Raw genomic sequence first — 24,286 nt, forward strand, 5'->3', positions numbered from 1 at the left:
AAATCACCAACTGAACCATTAAATTATTAATGCAACGCACTGTTGGTAAACACTTAACTGTAAACATCAACCAAATAAAGCGCAAACTTTTTGTTTCTCGTTCTTTCGTCCTCAAGCAAGAAGCACACCGTGACAATCCTCCTCCTGTGATGCAGATGCATCGTAGCCAGGTCGCACGCAGGGCCGCAGACTCTGCCCTTATTAAACGTGACGAAGAAAACAGTGAGCATTGAGCATATGCGCTGTGTTCTCGTACATTATGGTTTTTCTATTTAATTGCCTAAGTAATATATCATAATTTAAAATTAAATACAATTGAAGAAGTAGCGGGCTGCAGTTGGTAGCACTGTTGCCTTGCAGCAAGAAAGTCATGGGTTCTTTCTGCATGTTCTCCCCGTGCATGCGTGTGTTCTCACCGGGTACTCCGACTTCCTCCCACAGTCCAAAGACATGGTTTATTGGTTTCTTTAAATTGCCCTTAGGTGTGACTGACCTTAGGTGTGCGCATAGTTGTTTGTCCTGTGTGTTTCTGTGTTGCCCTGCAATGGACAGGCAACCTGTCCAGGGTGTATCCCAGACCGCTGAAGATAGGCACCGGCTATCCCACGACCCAGTATGGAACAATAGGTATAGAAAATGGACGGATGGATGAAAAAGTAGCGTTATCAGCAAGCAAAGTGGTAAATACAACAAACTTCTCTTACTAAGACTTGAGTCCTATGGTTCAATGTTGTCAGCCGTTCGAAAGAATCGATTAGTTCGCGAACGTCACATCACTGGTCAGCCCTGAAAGGGCTTTGCTTGATTTTTGAGATTTTGCCAACCAGTTTAACACAGTACCAGACAACCCCATTCATTCTCTAGTACAGGGCCTTGAAAAAGTATTCGCACCCCTGGAACCTAATGTTTCACCCACAAGCTTCAAAATCATAATATCTAATTATGATTTCATGTGAGAGACTGATAAAAAGTAGCTCATGATTGTGGAAGGAAAATTATTAATGGATTTAAATTTAAAACTTTAAACTTGGGAAATTGTTTCAGAAGCTAACTCTGCTTCAAATCACAACTTGCTCACTGACCTGCCTGTTGTGCTCCTTTGTCTTCATGATACTGGTTCTTCTCTAATGTTCTCTAACAAACCTGAGGCCAGAAACAGAACAGATTTTAATCTAAATAAATTACACACAACTGGATGGGGCAAACTAGTCATACCCTCGGCAGATTTAGATTTCAAATTATTTTCATTCAACCAAGAAGTTCATCCAAGAAGTGGAGTGGATGTAAAGAAAACGAAATGAAAATGTTTATAGGGAAATGATGTCATAATGTAACACAGACTCACAGAGAGCAGAACCTCTATTTATTCTCACGCGGTCTCAAAACTCTAAAGAATAGTCAAGAAGTCATTAATTTATGGCCCATGGCAGTAAATATCACGATGAATCATATTTGAAGAAATGTAATTTTTCTACCAAACTATTTGTTCATTTTCAACATGTTGAGGTGAAGTTCTGGCTTGGTTGCTCCTATCATGTGAGGATGGTCTCTTATGAACAATCAAACGGCTCCTGAATGAATTCTAACTCCGTCCCAGTTCAGGTCCAGTTGCAGTGATGGGTCCTAGAACAGCTTCATAGCCTTCATTGCAGCGTCTGCACCGTCCTCTGTTTGTCCTCTCTGGGAAGTGTCCAATCAGAGCGTTGCTTACATTTACTGGGGTAGAATCTGATGACCTGTTGGTTGGTAACTCACATCTCCTGAGGATGGTCTCTGGGTCTGAGGATGTGTCTGAAGATGGTTGTCCTCTCTTTGCTGTCATGTTCACCTGAATCACATTAAAACAAAATCAATTAGGAAACAAGTCCTGAGGATTATAAGCAGTGAAATATGGTAGAAGATAATTTTTACCTGGAGCAGAGAAGATGCTGGCTCTACCTGAAGCTGTTTCTGCTCAGGATGTTCTTTCTGGACATCTTCAGAGCTTTGCAATATGTACTGGGACCAGTCATTGTACCAGCAGTGATGTTTCAGGGGGAACGTCACCTGGATGACAGGTGAATCCAACCAGCCACACCTTCCTCTTCTGGTTGTAGGTACCAGAAAACCAAGGCCTTGGTCCAATCCTTGAATCTTCTCTACAAGTTGCTGTGTGTCACTGTCCTGTTGTCCTACCAGTTAACAGCACACTGGTAGTGGTTCCCCTCCACTCTAACATCAGAGCTTTCCTTTATCTCTTCCTGCTCTTCTCAGATCTTCCAGGTTACAGTTTGGTGGTTGTACCTGTATGCAAATAATGTGTAAGGTGTGCAGGCTGTTCTGATGACCACTCTGACCCACTGTTGCAGGATTACCACATAGATATAAGTAAAATGTCATAAATGTTCTCCAAAAGAACCAAACAGCTCTGTTTGTTCTAGGTATTGGAATAACTTGCTTAAACATTTCAGATGTTTTACTCGAATCGTTACTTGAAGTCTGGTGAAAACAAAAAAAAAAGAGAAACTTTCAGGTAGTGTGAGGTCATGGCCTGATGATCGCACCTTTAAACACACCTTCTGTCCAATAGCATTGTGGGGAAAAACAACATGACCTGGGGGCTGTAAATGAGCTTTTGAGGGAAAAGTACTCGCCATCTGCAATACCTAAAATATGGTAGAACATCCCTGGAAACATGCATTTAGTCCCAAATACAAGCAGGAGTTCTGTTTCTGAGAGGGAGTTTTGTCCCAGAGCTGAGTAAATCCATCCATCTTCACTTGAGACACACAAACCTTAGCTACCATGACAACCCTGGCTGTCTCATAAGATTAGTCTTGAAGAGGTGAGCAACATGCAGTTAGACCAGACCTGCAGCTTCAGAGAAAATTTTGCTACACAGTTGGCTGACTTTTGGATGTGAAGAGTCTGCCAGTGCAAATGAAGCAAGGGAGTAAAGCACGGTGGGGAGTTTACAACAGACCTCTGTCAGCTAGGGGAAGCTGTGATTGGACCACTCATGTTCCCTTACAGAGAGAGAGTGTATGATGCTGCTCTGCCTGCATTCAGCATAAGGAGAGCATTGGAGCGCATTCTCCGCCTCTTATTCCTCAGACCCTGTCCTCTCTCATACCAGGAGACAGACTTTAACCAAATATTGGAGCTCTTTATTTGATTAAAGCTAGAGAAGGTCCAAAGTTTGATGAAATAAAATCTGATTTCATTCCTGCAGTTCCCAACTAAACACATAATTCACTGTCCTCTTCAGCTCCTTATTTCTATTTAAATTATCTATTTAAATATCTAATATTAATAAATAAATATACATTCTATTGTACGTCTAACAATAACCACTGTCCCAGCTTACTACCAAGAAATAATAAAATTAACCACCAAACATACATAGCTGTAAAAAGTATTTATCTACTTACAGATTTCTTTGTCACATTTACACATTTCAGGTCATCATACAAATTTTACCATCAAACAAAACTTGAGAACATTTAAAATATAGTTTTTAAATGATGATTTTTTTATTCAGGGAAATAAGCTTTCCAACCCCTCAGGGAAAAGGGTATTTCACAATTGTTAAAACTTTCTGTCAGTTCATGCTTACTATAACTTGTCGCAATAAATTAGATTGGGGTATGATAAATCACGAGGCAAAAACTACGATATGAACTCTTTAATGATTTAAATATGTATTTATTCGTTTATTTATTTATATTTTAGTGACAACAGCAGAATAAGAACTCAATGGGAAAAATAAACAGTTGTTGTACCTCAATCAACAGAGTTGAACAATACAGCTGTTAGTGAAGGCTGGTGGTTTGACCTCAGTGACTCTAGTGGCAGAACAAAGTATTACAAGAACAAACTGAAAGAAAGGCCTCACTTTTCCACTGCTTCTCGGCCTGCTTTGCGAGGTTTTACATTCCTGTTTTTCCGTGCCGGTGCCTAGTTTTTTGGTCCCTGCTCCTGAGCAGGTCTGACGGGGGCTGACTCGGGATTACATGTGACGTGAGCAGACTGCTGTTCACTGATTGGCTGTGGGACCAGGAGAAATTAGAAGGTTTTCACTGAGGTAGTGAAGAGGAAAGTTAATAAAACTCATGAGCAACAATATTAAGAACCACAATGGCCAGAGTGGGTGAAATCGAAATATAATTTTACTATTTACAAATCATCAACCATGCCTAAAGGCTAAAGAAAAAGGACACATCAGCTCTCTGATTTACACGCAGATAGGGGGCGCTGTATTTAGTAACATTCTAAACCAGCTCATCACACATAAAATCAGCTGTTCAGACGCAAAAACATTTCCCTCAAAACATACAGAACAATACCACCAAGAAACAGCATGTTTGGTTTGGACATTTATTGTCCTTAAGCGAAGCAGCGTCTGCAGGAGGAGGGAGCAGGCAGAGAGCAACTGCCTGTAATCAGACTGCCTGCATCGGACCCAACAGGAGGAAGTCTCCGCTGAATCCATGAGCAAGAATGTCCAATATACAAACTAAACTAATTTTGCGTTTAACATCCTTGTCCTCATTATTGCCATGGCTGAGAAAAGCACTTCCTCATAAAGCCCAAAATTGTAATTTTTTCAGGGAAACTTTGGACCATCACCGGTCCTGCCAGTTCTCCTCTCTGCTTCTCCTGACAATTTCAGCTGATAAACCATCCAAACCTTAGTCAATGGTGGACAATATCCAACTGGTCTTGGGTATACAGATCTAAACAGATGTTGTCTTCATTATTTATATATTCAACCTGGGTATTAGTATTCTCAAAACGCCGTTAATTGATTCAATTCCTAAATTTACAACTAGAACAAGAACCCTCCTAAAATAATTGAGGTTTCTCGACAGTTCTGACCTCAAAATTCAATATTAGTTCTCCATATATAAACCGTGCTGCAGACGTACCACTGCAGCACGGTTTATTTATGCAGCTGCTACAACCTCCATGGCAGCTTAAATATTTTGAGGGGTGGATTTTAAGAAAGAAACACAGTAGTTTCATTTCAATACCTCATCATGCTGTTACATGTATGCCCTGTGTTGCAATGGCTTAGAGAAGAGAGAAGTTCTTCTAAGACATAGCAGGCATGGCCCAACAATACAATGATTCAAGGTGATTGTGCACTGTGCAGACCCTGTCTGCACTGATGAAGATTCATTCACCTCAGCATGCTAAATGTTTGGAGTAGCTCTACCTGACCACTCTGACCCACTTTCTGATTCATTCAGACAGTGATTATTTCAAAAGGGAGAGTAAAAAGTAATTATTAAAAAAATGTATTAACCCCACTTGGGGGCTCGAATAATCAAATCATGTTTCAGAGAACTGAACTTCCTTCTTCAGATCAGTAAGCATGGGTAAAAAGTGGGACAGTGACCAGATCAAAGATGAATTGACACCAACCCCACCCTGATGTCGAAGAACACTAACATTTACACCTTTCATCCCACTGTATGAAACAGGGGGCATCAAAAACAAATGTCATAAACATGACACGATGTTCTACCAAATGCACTTAATTTCTGCTAATTTATAGCCATGTAGGAGACGGATGACGAAGACTACCTGAGGTTAAAATGATCTTCCTGAAGCTCTCTGTCTCCTGTCCTCAGCTCGCTCTGGCTCCCAGTACGTGCCAACGTCTGGCTCCTGCAGGAACAGATGTTTTGAACTGGTGGAGGTGGAGCCCCCAAACTGTCGATGTGACAACCTGTGTAAGACCTACAACAGCTGCTGCTCCGACTTTAACCAGCTCTGCCTCCGGACGGGTACTGCAACACTAACATGCCTTCATGCTAACCCATCACCCCCAACACAGTTTCAGTCCTGCATAATTCCTCTCATCTCTCAGCTGGGGCCTATTGACCTGCAGTGACTCCTCAGGCATAGGTAGAGTTCTTACCACCTGATGTTTAAAGTTACTGGCTAGTGGAGGATTGGGGCAACTGTGACTCAATGGAAAGAGGAGTCTCCTTCCAGTCAGAAACTTGTGGGTTTGATTCCTGATTCCTGTCTGTGCCATTGGGCAAGGCATTTAACTTAAAGTGTTGCCTCCTGATCTGCCTGTTAGTGTGATAGATGTGAGTATGGCTGGGTGAATGTGGTTCTAGTGTGAAGCATTTTGAGTGGTCAGTATGATTAGAAAATGGCTTTATGAGTTTAATTCATTTTATTTATTTAGTGCTGATTGTCACCAAGTGTCTCAAGGCAGTGCTTCTCAGTCATGGTCCTCAGGAACCACTGTCATCCATGCTTTAGAGATGTCTCTGCTCCAGCACACCTGAATCAGTCAATCAAATGATGGCATGACATCCTCAGGTCTGGGGAATGAGCGGCTGGTGCCTGTTTCTGGGTCATTGGGTAAGAGGTGGGGTTCGCCCTTGTCAGGTCACCAGTCCACCACAGAGGCACATGACCATACAAATGCAAGGGCAATTTAAAGAGAACAGTTACTTTAACAGCTATGTCTTTGGACTGTTGGAGGAGGCCGGAGTACTCAGAAAAAACCCACATCTGCACAAGGAAAACATGAAAACTCTACACAGAATGATCCAGGCAGGGATTTGAACCCAGGACCTTCTGGCTACAAAGCAAAAGTGCCGATATTTGCACCACTATGCAGCCGTCCCCTCAGCATATGCAGCTGATTTTTTTCAATACTGTGCAGTTTTTTTATGAGCCTAAGAACTGGAGGCCCTTTTGTTACATCAGGGCTCCTTTTGATGTTGAACTCTGATCTGACCTTTGCTTTTATATAGCAAACCCTGATTACTGAGAAACCATCATTAATCTAAAGCAGCGCATAAACTCATAACTATAAATAATAAGGTTTAAAAGAAGAACATTTGTTCAACAGAGCTGTAATCTACAGTTTACATCTCATTTCTTTTAACATGAAAGAATTATTTATTACAGAAATTACAGAACACTTTCAAGCTGATGGTCCAGCTTTCTATTCAGCTACATGAGCTGGAAGAGCGCGCTGCACCTAATGATGCTGAAACAGGTTTGCTGTTTTTCTCCCTCCCTCTCTGCTGTGTCAACATTTCCCCCCTGCTACTTCCAGTACTGGTGGTCTGATTTTATGCTCTCTCTTTCAGCCCGGTGGTCTTTGGCTCACCGCTAATTTGCCACATTAATCCTGCATCTGCCTGAAAGCCATGATGCAATTTTCCCTGACAGTGTCACATCCCAAATAAAACCTCTGTTTAAAGGGAAAACTTTAAAACACAGAGCACTAAGTCATCATAGACCCCAAGCTGCCTGCCCAGTACACAGCCAGACCACTGTCCCTGTGATGTCGTGCTTTCCACTCTACTCTCTAAGAGTAGTTGCAACTGTTTAAAGGTTGTTGAGTGAGAAGATTTCCGTTCAGATGTGATGATGTTTTCTGTTTCCCGTGCAAATAGAGGGAGGTTATGAGTGCAGCAAGGATCGATGTGGCGAGACCCGAAACGAACAGCATGCCTGCCACTGCTCTGATGACTGCCTCTCCAAAGGAGACTGCTGTACCAACTACAAGAAACTGTGTAGAGGTTTGCAACTTCCTATATCTCTCGGTTATACAGTGCTGGAATAAAGTATTTACCCCTTAGAGATATAATATATCCTGAGTAAATTTTTAAAAGCTGTTTTTAAATGATTATCTAACATAAAAAAACTACCCAAAACAACCTGGATCTTTGTTAAAAGGTAATTACACCCTAGACCTAAAAACTCGTTGTTCCAACCTTGCAGCAACAGCTACCATTAAGTGTTCATGATAACAAAACGAGCCTTTTCCATCACTGTGGAGGAATTTTGACCCACTCTGCTTAGCAGAATTTATTTAATTTAGCCATATTGCAGGATCTGTTAGCACTGAAGGTCATCCTACAACTTCTCAGTCAATGTTTCTTTTGCTACTCAGAGGTAGACTTGCTTGTTTCCTTTGGATCATTGTCCTGCTGCAAAGACCAACTGTGTGTTTACCTTAAGGTCATAACCTGATGGCCGGATCTTCTCCCTCAGATTTTTATAACCGCCAAGCCAACTTTATTTATAAGCATTTAAAAAAAATATCCAGCCAGTGTCTGAGTTTTGTTTGTGTATTTGTTCATTTAACTTGGTCTGGTCCTTTGTTTACCCTCTGTCCCCTGCAGCCTAGCCCACACCTGTTCCTAGTTCCCCTGATTACCTGGTCCCTCTATTCATTGGTTCACCCTGCTTTCCCCGTTTGTATTAAAGCTCTTTAGTTTCCATTGTTTAGCGCCGGTTCTTTTTTGTTCACTTTCTGTCTAACACTCCGTTATGTTTGGTAACTCTGATGCAATCTGGTGGGTTTCCTTATATAGAAAAACATTTTATCCTATTTGAATAAATAACTGAATCTGACTGCACTGTTCAATGGTTAGGATTAATTGGAATGTATGTACCTGACTTTTGTGAAGTGCCTTGAGATGACATGTGTTGTGAATTGGCTCTATATAAATAAAACTGAATTGAATTGTCCTGGTTCTGGTTCGGCTTACTCCTGGTTTCTTGCCTGAGTTGTGATTGAGAACAATTAAAACTTAACTTACCTTCATTTCCCTGGCTCCTGGCATTCTTCTCTGCACTTTGGTCCTACCTCAAACCGCACATTATTACCAAAAAAAAAGCTCACTTGACCAAAGTCTCAAACAGTTATCATATATAAGCATTAAAACACAAATACCAAATAAACACATAAAATAACAAATAAAATGAGCTCTCTCATGTTGGGTCAGAAGCCAAAGAAAAAAGATAAGTTTTCAGAGTAGATTTAAAAATAGAGTGAGGCTCCAAAGCCCTGGAGCTGCAACTGTTCACAGGGTTTTGATTTGACTTGTTTCTGGACACTTGAACACATCAGCATGCCATAATAATTGTTCCTCTTCTAATCCATCCAATAATTTTTTTCTCTGCGGGACTTGACTCTGCCGTGCTGAATGGTTCAGAGTTCGCTGCCTCCTCATCGCCCCTCATTAGTCAATAAATAGCAGCCAGCAGAATACAGAGAATTCCTTTCATCAGTGGATTTCTTTAGTTATCGGGACACTCACATGTCTGTTTCAGCAATGTTTATGCGTCCATGAGATTGTAAGTTTGCATGTTTCATTGTGTGGTTAATTCCTAAATATTGTGCATTGTTGAGTTATCTGTTCAAAGTAATCTGCTTTGGTAATCATTGTTTGCTTTTCAGCATAATATTCATTATTATTGCCATTATCGCCATGCAAGGGCAGTTTCTTGCTGTTTGAGCAAAACACAAGCGGAGCACAGTGCACCGCTGTGCAAGCTCCCGCCCACTCCACGGTCAGTAACAAATACACACACAGCCAGTTAAAATGGGGTCATCAGCGGGAAAGAGCTGAAAGCAAAATGGCGAAGTTCATATTGTGCGTTTCCGAGCTACACACTAAGCCGTGTACAAATGCAAATTGGACAGGACTACACAGTTTACCTCAATCCTACAAAAAACACTGGAGCATGTTTATTGATGCTGGAGCATCATGTGTACGCATGATGATGCTCCCCTTCACATTTCTGCCCCCTCATATATGCTTTCCCAGAACCAGCTCGGGTTGAAAACCTGTTAAATACAGATGTCATCCACTGAATTTATGAAGCAAAACAAATCTACCTACTGGTAGAAACACAGTGACTTTAACCTTGAATTCTGCAGTTTGTATTTACTAAGGTTGTTTAATTAAATTTGGATAATGATTTAAAATATTTATGAAAAAGAACTGAAGAAATCTTTAAGTGGGTAAATACTTATTTACTGCGCTTATAGTTGCCTAACTTATTAAAGTTGAAGAATGTGTCAGCTGTCTGGAATGTGTGCTGATGTTTCTCTCACCTCCTTTTGGATTCTTCAGGAGACCCCTCATGGCTGCAGGATGAATGTGAGGAAATCAAGACCCCCGAATGTCCTGCTGGGTATGTTTCAATCTTTGAAAACTTCGCAGAATGGATTAAAGAAGCCTGACAGTGTTTTACTGTTCGCATTCCCTCTTTTGTTGCATGCACAGGTTTGTGCGTCCACCACTCATCATATTGTCAGTGGATGGGTTTAGAGCTTCTTACATGAAGAGAGGGAACACCATCATACCCAACATTGAAAAACTTCGTAAGCTTGCATGCTTTTATCAGCATTATTTAGCATCTTCAAAATTAAACGTACAAGACAGAAACAGGAATATCCCTCCGTAATATAAAATTGACATTATTGCCAGCAGGACCCCATCCCTCCTAGCTGAATTTCATTTGTGTCTGCACATACTGCTCTCTTCTGAAATCAGCACAACAGAGTGCAGGACTGAAGGTCGCTCAGGTCACTGTTGGAATCTTAAAGAATCAACAAAATCCTGGAAAATTCTTAAACAATTTTCCCACAAAGCTCACCACAGCAAATCTAAAACTAACCCAGCTCTCACATTGGTGCAGATGCATTAAAGGAAGTAAATATTTACAATAAAAGGACATAGATATATAGAAATAAATTATTTACAGTGTATGAGGATGCTTTATGTACAAAGTTTGTAGGGAGAGGTGAAGCCTCAAGTATTATATAAAGTCTCCTCTGGTTGGGATTTTAGAACTGGATCCATTTTATACTAGGCCAAAAGGATGGAGGGTTTAAAACTATAGAATGTGAAAGGGATCCAAAAAGATAACGATCTGTAAATGATGATTTGTTACCTTCAAACAATTAAGTATAAAAATACAAAATTCCTAAAAAAACATCTAATTAAATATTTACAGCTCAGAAGTTATATGCTTTCCAGATCCAGACACAGTATACAGATCCCACCATGATCAAAAATAAAAGAAACACCTGTTCAGCAACTGAAAAGAAAAGGTTTACTGTCACATGTTCTAAGTTACTGATGTCCAGCTCAAATGACTCAAGTATGGACAAACCCAACGCTTGGAGGCTCATAATCATGACGACATAAACAAAACAGACTGGAATGTGGCATAAAAACAAGCAAATAAATGGTTTTAAATACTACAATATAAGTAGCTGATGAGAACATACAGGTCCTTCTCAAAATATTAGCATATTGTGATAAAGTTCATTATTTTCCATGATGTCATGATGAAAATTTAACATTCATATATTTTAGATTCATTGCACACTAACTGAAATATTTCAGGTCTTTTATTGTCTTAATACGGATGATTGTGGCATACAGCTCATGAAAACCCAAAATTCCTATCTCACAAAATTAGCATAGTTCATCCGACCAATAAAAGAAAAGTGTTTTTAATACAAAAAACGTCAACCTTCAAATGATCATGTACAGTTATGCACTCAATACTTGGTCGGGAATCCTTTTGCAGAAATGACTGCTTCAATGCGGCGTGGCATGGAGGCAATCAGCCTGTGGCACTGCTGAGGTCTTATGGAGGCCCAGGATGCTTCGATTGCGGCCTTTAGCTCATCCAGAGTGTTGGGTCTTGAATCTCTCAACGTTCTCTTCACAATATCCCACAGATTCTCTATGGGGTTCAGGTCAGGAGAGTTGGCAGGCCAATTGAGCACAGTGATACCATGGTCAGTAAACCATTTACCAGTGGTTTTGGCACTGTGAGCAGGTGCCAGGTCGTGCTGAAAAATGAAATCTTCATCTCCATAAAGCTTTTCAGCAGATGGAAGCATGAAGTGCTCCAAAATCTCCTGATAGCTAGCTGCATTGACCCTGCCCTTGATAAAACACAGTGGACCAACACCAGCAGCTGACACGGCACCCCAGACCATCACTGACTGTGGGTACTTGACACTGGACTTCTGGCATTTTGGCATTTCCTTCTCCCCAGTCTTCCTCCAGACTCTGGCACCTTGATTTCCGAATGACATGCAGAATTTGCTTTCATCTGAAAAAAGTACTTTGGACCACTGAGCAACAGTCCAGTGCTGCTTCTCTGTAGCCCAGGTCAGGCGCTTCTGCCGCTGTTTCTGGTTCAAAAGTGGCTTGACCTGGGGAATGCGGCACCTGTAGCCCATTTCCTGCACACGCCTGTGCACGGTGGCTCTGGATGTTTCTACTCCACACTCAGTCCATTGCTTCCGCATGTCCCCCAAGGTCTGGAATCGGCCCTTCTCCACAATCTTCCTCAGGGTCCGGTCACCTCTTCTCGTTGTGCAGCGTTTTCTGCCACACCTTTTCCTTCCCACAGACTTCCCACTGAGGTGCCTTGATACAGCACTCTGGGAACAGCCTATTCGTTCAGAAATTTCTTTCCGTGTCTTACCCTCTTGCTTGAGGGTGTCAATAGTGGCCTTCTGGACAGCAGTCAGGTCGGCAGTCTTACCCATGATTGGGGTTTTGAATGATGAACCAGGCTGGGAGTTTTAAAGGCCTCAGGAATCTTTTGCAGGTGTTTAGAGTTAACTCGTTGATTCAGATGATTAGGTTCATAGCTCGTTTAGAGACCCTTTTAATGATATGCTAATTTTGTGAGATAGGAATTTTGGGTTTTCATGAGCTGTATGCCAAAATCATCCGTATTAAGACAATAAAAGACCTGAAATATTTCAGTTAGTGTGCAATGAATCTAAAATATATGAATGTTAAATTTTCTTCATTACATTATGGAAAATAATTAACTTTATCACAATATGCTAATATTTTGAGAAGGACCTGTATATAACCCCTGCCAAATGTCATTAGATGTTCAGTAATGCTCCAGATATATGTTTTAAACAAACAAAGAAACAAACCAAATTACTGGACTTTGGACTCTACTAGTCAGGAGAGTGTAGAAGTGGAAAAGTATAGAGGCTTTCAGAATGTATTGTTCTGGAAAAACTAACTATCATTGCCAAAGGAAAATCAAAGGACTTTGTTCAACTCTGGGAACCATATATGAACAACCTAGAAGTTGGAGCATGTAAATTCTGATCACATAATAATGCATTTTATGGATATATCATTGATTGCTGTTGTGTTTTCATATTTAGCGCAGCCCGAAGCATCATAGTGTTGGAGATGGTTGGTTTATAAAGGAGCTACTGGCTGCGGCCAGATTCAGACCAGCTTTCAGAAGCTAACATGTTTTACACAGAAGGAGGATTTTTACCTTCGGAACAATAATTCTGCTGTAATGCAGTAAACCTGTTTGAACTTTAAACAGAACTTCATGTTTTGTTCATTGTGTTAAATCAATGTCTGACTGTTTATTCATCTAGGAATAAATTAGAAAATTAAATGCATGTTCTTCTTTAGGAACATGTGGAACCCATGCTCCGTACATGAGGCCTGTTTATCCTTCTAAAACCTTCCCTAACCTCTACTCAATAGCAACAGTAAGTATGAATTCAGTTTGTTTTCCTATCTGCATAAATGTCAACACACTCATGTTTTTAATCCAATAAAACCAAGCTGATGTGACTCCTTGATGACATATCATTTTATTTAAGGGTCTCTATCCAGAGTCTCATGGCATCGTTGGAAACTCCATGTATGACCCAACATTTGATGCAACTTTTAACCTGAGAAGCAGAGAAAAACTGAACCATCGTTGGTGGGGAGGACAACCTGTAAGTTCCTGCAGAGTTGAACATTCTCCTTCAGGGCCAACCGAGTTGGGAGGGGTAACATATTGATACAGACATGGACAAATCAGTTGGCTCCACTGGTAATGGTTGTTATGGAGACATGGTGACGCTTTGCTGCAGTTCTGTCAGAGTGATCATCCTGCTCACTGGGTGTCATGGTAATATCACCCAACAACAATATGGATCCCTGCCCAGCCTCATGGCTAATAAGGCTCTGCTCTGTGTCACATCATATTTATTCCCCAGGGAATCAGATAGGCATGGACTAATAATTGTAAGCTACTAATGAGTTAAAATAGAAAATTATAAAGATACTGATGTCACTTTAACGTTATTGTCAAGGATAATTATAAATGTGCCACTGGTGACTTTGTTAAACAATTAATTATGTGGGGTTTGTTTGCTCCACTCAATGAATGTCCTCAAATTACAGATTGGCTGTTTCTCAGTTTTTCGATGTGAGATTATGATGTTGTTATTAAACATGAATTCATTTTAAGGTTTTTTGCACATCTTTACCTCTGGTAAGGGTGTGCAAAAAGCCGTATAACATAATAATATATATGATATGTAAATGTGTTTGCGTCTGTAAGAGCATAAATGCAAACAAAAACCAAACTGAGTTGATTGGTCAAAGCTAAATATTAGATGTGAAAGAAGGAATTATGCTTTAAAAATTATTAACAGAGTTTTGTTTGGTTCAGATCTGGATAACAGCCCTCAGACAGGGAATGAAAGCTGCTACCTTCTTCTGGCCCGTGTAAGTTTGCATGTTCACACACACCACCTCACAATTGTGGCCCAAATAGATATGTCAACATTTGCTGACTAACAGCTCTTCCAGCTTATTAAGGGTTGATTCTTACCTCCAGTCTGCTTAACCACAAAGCTTTGTGACCTAAATTTCATCCTCTGTGCCTGTCTGTTTTTGGACTGCTAGGACTGTCCATGGACATCTTTAATGTTCAAACTGATAAACTGTATTGTTTTTTTTTTGTTGCAAATATTCAGTCATGTTGAATTTGATTCTTGCAACACAGTTGGGACAGGGGCCTGTTTACCTCTGTGTTACATCATCTTTCCTTAACAACACTCGGTGAGGTTTGGGAACTGAGGACAGTAACTGTTGAAGCTTTGTAGGTGGAAACCTTTCCCATTCTTGCTTGATGAACAACTTCAGTTGCTCAACAGTCCGAAGTCTCTGTTGTCATATTTTGTGCTTCATAATGCACCAGACGTTTATAATGGTAGACAGGTCTGGACTGCAGGCAGGTCAGTCTGGTATCAGAACTCTTTTACTACAAAGCCACGCTGTTGTAACACGTCCAGAATGTGGCTGGGCATTGTGTCTTGCTGAAATAAGCAGAACGTCCCTGAAAAAGACGTTGCTTGAATGACAGCAGATGTTGCTCCAAAACCTCACAGATGGTCAAGTTACCCATGATGCCATGGGCACTAACACACCTCCATACCATCACAGATGCTGGCTTTTCAACTTTGGTCTGATGACAATCCAGATAGTCCTTTTCATCGTTGACCAGGAGAAAATGACGTCCATGATTTATAAAAACTATTAAGATGTGGGCTCATCAGAACACTTTTCCTCTTTAGGTCATTCCATCTCAGATGAGCTCGGGCCCAGAGAAGCTGGCGCTGTTTCTGTTGATGTTCTGTTAGGGTTTTATCTTGCGCTTGTAGATGTAGCGACGAACTGAGTTAACTGGCGATAGTTTCTTGAGGAGTTCCTGAGCCCATGTGGTAATATCTGTTACAGAATGATGTCTGTCTGTAATGCAGCACCTTCTAAGAGATCAAAGGTCACGGGCATTCAGTGTTGGTTTTAGTTGCATATAGGTTGAACAGGATTTGCGAAGTAATCTGTTTTAATTTAGGTTTTAAACAATGTCCCGACTTTATTGGAACTGGCTTTATATTATCAGGACAAAGAGTAAACGTGCTGAGTTAAGCTGGAGTTTGTCTCATCAGTTGCCTACAGGAGAATGAAGAAACAATCTTGTATGGATTTACAAAGCTTATGGTGCAATGAGAAATTTCAAATGACATTGTGTAAAATGTGGTTTACAGACTGTCACTTACTGTATGCTGTGTTTTATAGCTAGCCCCCAGTGGCCACCAAAAGCACTGCACATCCACAATGTCTTCTTTCTGACCATAAGTGATGTAACAGATCTTACCACATTCTTTCATTCAGAGGTTTTACTTTCTGGACCCTGGAACAGATTTTACATTAAAATGATGAAATAACACTGATAGCACACTCTTCATAGGCTGTTCAAATCACTCCAAAGCTGCCTGCGATGTTGGATGGAGTCTGTAGAGCGATCAACACTCAGACTGAAATGTTAAAAGAGCAGAATCACAAGCTGGACACGATTCTTGAACAGAATCGCAGCCTGGCAGCGGTTGGACTCAGAGGTTAAAGGATATAATCTTGGAGAAGTTGTACGCTCTAGATCTGCAAAAAATACCAGAAAGTTGGCTATTTGGATTCACAATAGAGACATACCAGTAAAACTCTTAAGGTGGTTGGAAATTCACAACTGCCTGAACCACAACATTTATTGTTTTTCTAAATCTGGCTCCTCAATGTGGCCTTGGCAACTTCTGCTAACTGGCCGTCGACAAAATATCTCCTGGATGTTATATAAACACGACACTCTTCCCCAGCACTCCCCTACCAGCTGTGTGCTGATAGGATTGATAAAACGTCCACCTCTCTTCTCATGGACAATGGTGCTTCTATCAGTGTTGACAGTCTAATTCTTGCAAACACACTCAGACTTATACATTCACACCCTCAAGATTCCACCGTACCCTCGCTGAATCTTTACTTATGTGTGTGTTGCTTACCCCTCCTGAGATTTTTTGTACTATTTCAGACTCTATTCTGCTAAGAATAGAGTCTGAAATATGATTTTTTTTCCCTCCTATCTTACTTTACCTAAATGTGTGATTTCATTACTTTTCATAGATTTTACCAGCGAAAACCAAACATTATTAGTAACTTGGACTTTAGCTGCTCTTACACCAATGACCCAGCTTTCTTAATTAGATTACTTAGTTCAACTTCAGCACCAGTAAAAGCAATGTATTATTAGCACCTGAAAATGTGGATTAAAGCTGTTTTGTACCAGTGACTCAGCTTCACTAGTTAGAATTCAGTGGAATGATGACTTAATGATATAATTACCTCTTTAGAAAGATTCGTTTAGAACCAGCTCTCACCAGTAAAACCCAAAGGATTATTAATGTTATCTGTATCATTGTAATGTTGGCCAGAGATTTTTAGATTTCTCAGAAGGATTCATAGATTTTTAGATTTCTTAGCATTCGATTTGTTTTTCTGTGTTCTTTGTGATTGTATTGTAATTGTATGTACAGCGCTTTGAGTGTCTCGTTACTGAAAAGCGCTATATGAATAAACTTACCTTACCTTACCTTACCTTACTTTACCTTCATCTGCTGGCTTACAGGAGTTCTGGACATTTCTTTATAACTGCTAAAAACACACAATGAGCCAGCAAGCTGCTTCAGCTGTATAATAATCCAAAACACACATAAACTAGGCATGCTGACGTTGAGCTTCTGGAACAGCTCTGACCTCAACCCTAATTGAAATGTTTTTGGACTGTGCTTAAAAGCTTGGTCAGTACCCGGAAACCAACCAGTTTATATAATTCTACTAGGAATAGTTTTCAGATATCCAAAGATTCAATCAGATATTCATCTTTTCAAATATTTAGACAGAGTAATGCCTTGCTATTTTCTACAAAAAGAGTTAGGTTGAGATCTGATGGTTGATAGCTGGGGACTGAATGAGAGCCAGAAGCTTGGCTGCAGCCTACATCGCGTCACAGAGGGAGCTTTGGCCTGACTTGCAGAATGCTCCGAGTTAGTGCTGTGTTAAAACCTTCAGACTCTTTGGAAGTTCAAGAGGAAACAATTTGGAATTTAATGGTTCAAAAGGTCAGCAAACTCTGGTACCAAAATCCATCCTTTTACATTACACAGCAAAGACGTGGACACACCTCCTCAAAAACTTAGATAATAATAATAATAATAATTATAAAAATCATCATAATAGTAATTTATTAATGAAGAACGTTCAATCAAATGGGTGTACAGGGGTAGAAATCTAAAAAGTCTGTATATAGCATAAAAAATGCAGCAAAAAATAAAATCAATGCAAGACATTACAAAATAAACATAATAATAACCAAATGCATAAAAATGATCAGAATAACAAGGATAGTCAGAATTTAAAATGATTGGAGTTGAGAGAAAACAACCAAGCAAATGCAACATAGTGTGTTGCATTTCAGTCATTTTGTTGGTTCAGAGAATGTAATGTGATACATGCCACTGAGATCCTTCCTTAACTGCTGAACCACCTGACTTGAGACGCTGTAATAATTCTGGTTTGTCAGCCGACTGTATCAGAAGCAGCATTGAGATCAAGCAACAGTAAAACAAGTCTGGCAAGAAAGGGAAGGCTGGAACCAGAGCTACAATTACTTCAAAAAGCATCCTTAAAACATTCTGGAAACAGTGGGAGGGAAGAATTCATGATATTTAAGACATCGGGTCCCAAAGTATACCACGCTTCTTTGAAAACCCATGATGGAAGAGCTGCCATAGCAACCTTTGTAGATGTGGACAGAAAAATGGGCTTAAATAAAAAAAAAAAACATGGCCTTAAATTAGTGGCGTTTGGAAATCTTCCATTTTATCATGTTTTTGTGTACGACCCAGCTGATATATAATCAGATCAATGCAATTATAGACAGATTCCAGTTTATTTCCATATATTCTATTACGATTAGAACACCATGTAGTCAAGTTCAGTTTATTGTCCCAGTTGGTAGAAAGTTGTCTGCCGAAGGAATCCCCGCCTCCTGAACAAGGATCATAACAACTCTGACCAAAATGTTTCATTTCTCTGCAAAGTGGAAAATGATAAAGCATTATTATCTAAACATGTTTGTCATAAATGGGATTTTCATATCTGTAGATGAATGAAGATTAGATGAATGTTGATGTTTTAAGCAGTAGAGCCTCTTTCTGTTCGTCTCTAGGGCCATTCCTTTGGAGAGGAGGATACTGACCTTGCTGCAATGGCTCCATCTCCCTGAACCAGAGAGGTGAAAAGAAATTTACATTTCTTGTCTTTTTCACATATGCTGTCTGTAGTACAACCTTCCTCTCTCTGAAACAGTCCTAGATTACTTCCTACCAGATGGTTACCAAGGATATCACTGGAACAAAATGGAGTCTTCGGTTGTCTATAGTGTATCACTCTGTTCACACAGAAGCATCCCATCTGTATTAGAATGTTTGGACCCTCAGACCCACTGGGTCTCACTGTTCGTTGTTCTTCTGCATCTCTGTGTGAGGTTCACACCATAGCTAATTCCTGTCCTTGCTGTTTGTGCTGACACTTCCACACATACAGTGCTTCTGTTGTTGCTTTTAGTCACACTTAAATGTTTCAGATCATCCTCCAACCTGGACCTATGTGAAAATGTAATCACTCCCTAAAACTAACAGTTCACTCTCAACAAGAAATGATTTTAATAGTTTCATCATCAGAAAGGAACATTTGGACAGGAACACGTCCATTTAGACTACGTTTGGAACTGCGGTTACTTCTTACCCTCTAACCATCAAGTCAGCACTGATGGGGTGACCTTTTTTCTTTTAAACTGTTACTGCACAGTCAAAACCCCACAGTATCAGTGAAAAACAGCCAAAAGCTACAATTTCAAGTTGTGTTTGACAAAACCATTAACTCATAGCACATTTTTGTGATACTCTACAGCAGTGAAGTGAAAATTAAATCCAGGTCGACTATACAGTCATATTACATAAATTAGATTATGTGTTTTGATGAGGCTCGTTTGTCAGATTAAACTTAACTTTAGAAAATAATATTTAAGCAGGAATTAAACATACTTTTCATTAAGTCTAAAAACATGTTTTTATTGATCTGTTGTAATATTCTGGTGTTCTGCAGCTTCTCTGGTCTCCTTTGCTCCCTCTTCTGTCCATAAACTGAAAACCTCTGTGTAACCTGATAGTTTTAAGGGTTGGAGCCTTCAGTTAATCTTCTTCCATATGAAGCAAAGCAGTCACCTTAAGACGAGGGGAAACGCATAGGCCTAAATGACCAACATAAAGTAGGTCCTCATGAAGCTGCTGCCCAGACACATGGATCTAACATGCCTTGTGAAATCTCCAATGTTTGCCTTAAAAGCAAAGACTGAGTCTTACCTTTACCCACAATCAATGCCATTGAAACACGTCAAGGTAAGTTGTTACACCTATATTCTCCACTTAAGAAACAGCATCGTTCAAAGTTCTCAAAAATTGAAGCTCCACTCATAAAAGCTAATAACTGGATGTGCCACCCTTGGCTTCAAGGTCATCAAGTGATGAACTGAATTTTGTCCCACCTTTCAGCAACATTGGACCAGGACTCCACTGGTTGGCAGGAAACACGTCTGAAACACTTGGTCTTGTAATTGCAAAGCTGTATCGACCTCATTAAAAACAATTTTCTAATTTCATCAGACTACACACCTGATGCTGAACATTCATGCAGACAAAGGCAGTTCCCTATGATTTAATGGTATTCATTAGAGCAACAACACTGACTGAATACTAAAACTGTCAGTAAATTCTAACATAGATGCTTTAAAACAAAAAGAAAATAACTAAACAGGCTGAAAAGATAATTATATCAATCTCTAGGTTCCATAATTAAAATGTTGGGCTTTCATAGTTTTAAATCCTTTATAAATTATTAGTGGACTTATTATTGCACTAATAATTATTAATTAGTGCACCAAAAAAAAACAATAATCTTTTTTTCTTGCTTGTTTACCTCATTGGTAAATAAAACATTTATGGTAATTTTATGTTTTTTCCAGAGTCTAATATTGTATTTTCCGCTGCAGACCAGTTTAGCAGTGCTAAAGGAGGGGAAGGGGGTTCGGTCTTTATATTTTATTTTTATAAGTAGTAACAGATTATTTATTATTTCATATATATCAACATAAAAAAGATATTGATGAAGTAGTAGCTACCTCCCTTTAAATATCAGTAGGAGTCACCTGTGAGATGCCCTGACGTCCAAGCGGGGGGCGCTGTAACTATAATAACCTTTATACTTGTATGTCTGGTTATTTATGTAAAGTCTTTGTTCAAATTTGTAAATCATGCAAATAGGTCACATGATTATAAATCCTTTCCGCTGTTTCTGACTGCCAGATAAATAAAAAAGCAACAAAAAAAAAAACCTTTGAAGGTGTTCCCTCTCCAGTGATGATGTATTTTTGATGTCCAGCAGAGCTGCTTCCGCTTCCTGCGGTGCTCCGCTAGGTACAAAGACTGCAGCCAGACATTGCTCACATTGGATAGTTTTCCAGGATGAACAACCCTTTTTTTTTAGATTATGTCACAGCTTCTCAATAGGATTAAAGTCCAGAGTTTGACTAGGCCACTCCAAAACTTTTATGCAGTTCTTTTTCTGAGCCATTCAGATATGGAATTTCTTGTGTGTTTTGTATTGTTGTCCAGCAGCAAGTGGATTTGAGCTTAAGGTCACCAACTGATGGGAAGAGATTCTCCTTCATGGTGTTATGCTAAAGAACTGAAGTCATGGTTCCATCATTTGTCAGTGACTGTTTCTCACGTGTTCTTGAATTTCTTTAGATGAGATCATGAGTTGTGGCTTTCTGAAATCTTTTAACCTACTTCATGTTGTCAGACAGGTTCTATTTAAGTGATTTATTGGTTCTTTAGATTTGGCAGTAATTAGGCCTGGGGTAGGGTTAGTGAAATTGAACAGAAATGTGGTTAATTACAGTTAATTCATGATTTAACAGTGTGGTCAATTACTTTTTCACATAGAGCCAGGCTGGTTTGAAGAGATTTTGTCCCTTAATAAATGAGACCATTACTTGAAAATAACTTTATGTCTAGTCTGATATTAAAATTAGTTTGATGATCTGACACATTTAAGTGTGGGGGAAAAAAAATAAATAAATAAATTAGAAAGAAATCTGTAGGAGGAGCAAATACTTTTTACAGCAATGTCAAGTCATTAGTGTAAAGTACAGTTAATACAAGACAAAGGACGAGTGAAACAGTAGCTCAGAATATGTGGTGTTTTATGAAGGTAGAAAGTTCAGCTGGTTTTGTGTTTGATTTTTAAACAGCTGGAAGAATATTCTCCTGCTGTGGTTTGGCTGTTTTCTGGACACAGCTCTTCTGCTCATGATTGAATACACTCCTTAGGCCACTTGTATTAACTTTGTTCAGGACAACACAGGTTCAGCTAACATCTATTTAACTTGTATTCTGTTTCAGGCCCTATGTTTATGCCGTGCATTCCGAGCAGCCAGACATATATGGACACAAAGTGGGCCCGATGAGCACAGACGTGAGTACACTGTTCCTGCGTGGGGAGATATGTTTGTCCCAGCATGCGTTGTGGGTGTTTGCAGACTCATGGCTTTTTTGTGCATTTCCAGCTTAACAATCCTCTGAGGGTGATTGATCGGATTGTGGGCCAGCTGATGGACGGACTCAAACAGATGAAACTGCACCGATGTGTCAACATCATCCTGGTGGGGGATCATGGTACAGACACGTCCACAGACAGAAAACATGCTGACAGGCTCTAAACCCAGTGGCTGATCAGAAATTCTGATTGTTCGTCTTCATATTTTTGGCTTTATGAATAGCTGAAGAGCCTCTAATCTGATCAGCTGAGATTTTGTTTTCAGCCAATAGTCCAGTAGACCCAGTATGATTGGGGTTACCACATTCTGTCCAATTTTGCTCTCACTATACAGTTTGTAAAATAAACCGGAGCTTTTGACCTCTTCTCCTCCTTGCCTGAGGTCGTCCCTAGAGTACCAAGAATGGCATCTAGTTCTTTATTTTAAATGTTAAAGGAACTATGTAGCACTTTTCCAATTATGCCGACAACTCAAAGCATTTTGCACTAGAGCCACATTCACCCATCATTCACACTTACTAACACTCACACATTCTTATGAGACGCCTATTCTACCCACTGGGCCACAGGCGACCCACCGTTTGAGTCAACATGTCCTTTTTGTCTCCTGAACTCCCACTTCTTAGCAGCTCATGTATTTTTCTAAATTACTGGTAGTTTTTTCACCTCTATATAGCACTGCTCTGTATAGTCCAACCCCACAGCCTCCATCTTCCTGCTAATTAGCTTGAAATCGTCATTGATCTTGTGAGAACGTACCAGCAGCTGTGATATACTTGGATCTGACCACATTTACTTGTTCTTCCTCCACAAGTGACTAGGAGCTGTTTCTCTTGGCAATACAGCTACACATGTCTTTGTTTTGGTTGTGTTTACCCACAATGCCCTGTGTTTTAATCTGCTTTCTGCATTTGGTGCACTTGAAGCGGACCGGGACGTAAAGTTTTAGGGGCCGCAGAGTTTGCTAATTTGATTCAATTCAATTCAGTTTTATTTATAAATCTCCAATTCACAACACATGTCGTCTCAAGGCATTTTACAAGGTCAGTTCAGTTAAATCATACAGATTTCAAGTCTGGAACATACATTCCAATTAATCCTAACTATCGAACAGTCCAGTCAGATTCAGTTTATTATTCAAATTGGTTAAATGTTTTTTAATGTAAGGAAACTCAGCAGTGCATTGAGTCAGTGACTTGCACCATTTACTCCTCCTGGATAAGCATGTAGCAACAGTGGGCCGGATCTCCTCCATAACTGTCCCGGGTCCTGGGGGGCAGGTCTGTGGCTCCTCACACTCACTATTGCATATTTTTATGGAGAAACCCTGTATACACAAGCGCGCTGACACTCAGACCCACAGGTTTTAGATTCAGGTGTTAACAGATACACAAATGTTCTAAATTGATCCGCATTTACCACTAAATACATCTTGCATTGATAAGTTCTGTGCACTTTTTGGTAAAAAAGCTGGTAATATGAAAATTTCTGCAGGGGTGGAAGCAAGCAGGGTGTTATCTTGTATTCTCTTCATCCTTCTTTCTCTCCTCCATTCTTTTCTCCTTCCCTCTCTTTTTCCTCTTTGCCCCACCTCTCTCTCTTTTGTGCTTCTTATTTTTTCCTTTTCATTTCTGTCTTTGTGTCCGTAACAATTGAAATAATCCCAAAGCAGTTTCTAATAAAGTTTCTTTTTATAAATATCAAGCAGAGCTTTAAAGCGTTAGCGGTAATGCTACACTTGTGAAAGTAAATTTGTTGGGCTTTTTCTTGGCATTCAGACAACAATTGTGCTACTCTGCCGGATAGGACACGGTTAACACAAAAACAGCAACAGTGGGCAGTTGCTTGTATCATCTGTATAAGCTGAGCATTAAGTTGTTGGCAGCAGCAGCTTGGCCGATGTCCCCCTCCAGGAAGGTGTCACACAGAGAGCCAGAAAGAATTACAATAGTCCAGCCTTGAAGTAACAAATGCATGGACTAGTTTTTCACTAGTTTTTGTCACTCCTGGATAGGATTTTTCTAATATTGGCAATGTTCCGGGGGTGAAAGAAGGAAATCTTAGAAACCTGTTTAATATGGTATTTAAATGATATGTCCTGGTCAAAAATAACACCAAGGTTTTTTACTTTATTACCAATCCGAATAAATTGTTTGACTAAGCAGTTTCTT

At 39.9% G+C, this 24,286-nt stretch overlaps 1 protein-coding gene across 6 annotated transcripts in view; it reads left to right on the forward strand.

The window, feature by feature from the left end:
• enpp2 (ectonucleotide pyrophosphatase/phosphodiesterase 2) overlaps window positions 1-24,286 on the forward strand; it is a 61,956-nt gene that overhangs the window by 4,441 nt on the left and 33,229 nt on the right. For 4 of the 6 annotated variants that reach the window (XR_007037658.1, XM_047361139.1, XM_047361140.1 and 1 more), the window contains 10 exons: window positions 5,616-5,771; window positions 7,413-7,538; window positions 9,885-9,945; window positions 10,038-10,135; window positions 13,239-13,318; window positions 13,433-13,552; window positions 14,275-14,330; window positions 18,667-18,732; window positions 21,962-22,034; window positions 22,126-22,234. Coding sequence is in view for 5 of the 6 variants with exons in the window: in XM_047361139.1 (XP_047217095.1) it covers window positions 5,616-5,771; window positions 7,413-7,538; window positions 9,885-9,945; window positions 10,038-10,135; window positions 13,239-13,318; window positions 13,433-13,552; window positions 14,275-14,330; window positions 18,667-18,732; window positions 21,962-22,034; window positions 22,126-22,234 (945 nt within the window). In the remaining variant the exon portion in view is untranslated. Of the gene's footprint in view, window positions 1-5,615; window positions 5,772-7,412; window positions 7,539-9,884; window positions 9,946-10,037; window positions 10,136-13,238; window positions 13,319-13,432; window positions 13,553-14,274; window positions 14,331-18,666; window positions 18,733-21,961; window positions 22,035-22,125; window positions 22,235-24,286 lie in introns of those variants that run through there. The other 2 variants (XM_047361142.1, XM_047361141.1) reach the window with 2 other exon arrangements.

This window comes from Girardinichthys multiradiatus, chromosome 3, assembly GCF_021462225.1.
Source record: "Girardinichthys multiradiatus isolate DD_20200921_A chromosome 3, DD_fGirMul_XY1, whole genome shotgun sequence".
NCBI classification, from domain to species: Eukaryota; Metazoa; Chordata; class Actinopteri; order Cyprinodontiformes; family Goodeidae; genus Girardinichthys; species Girardinichthys multiradiatus.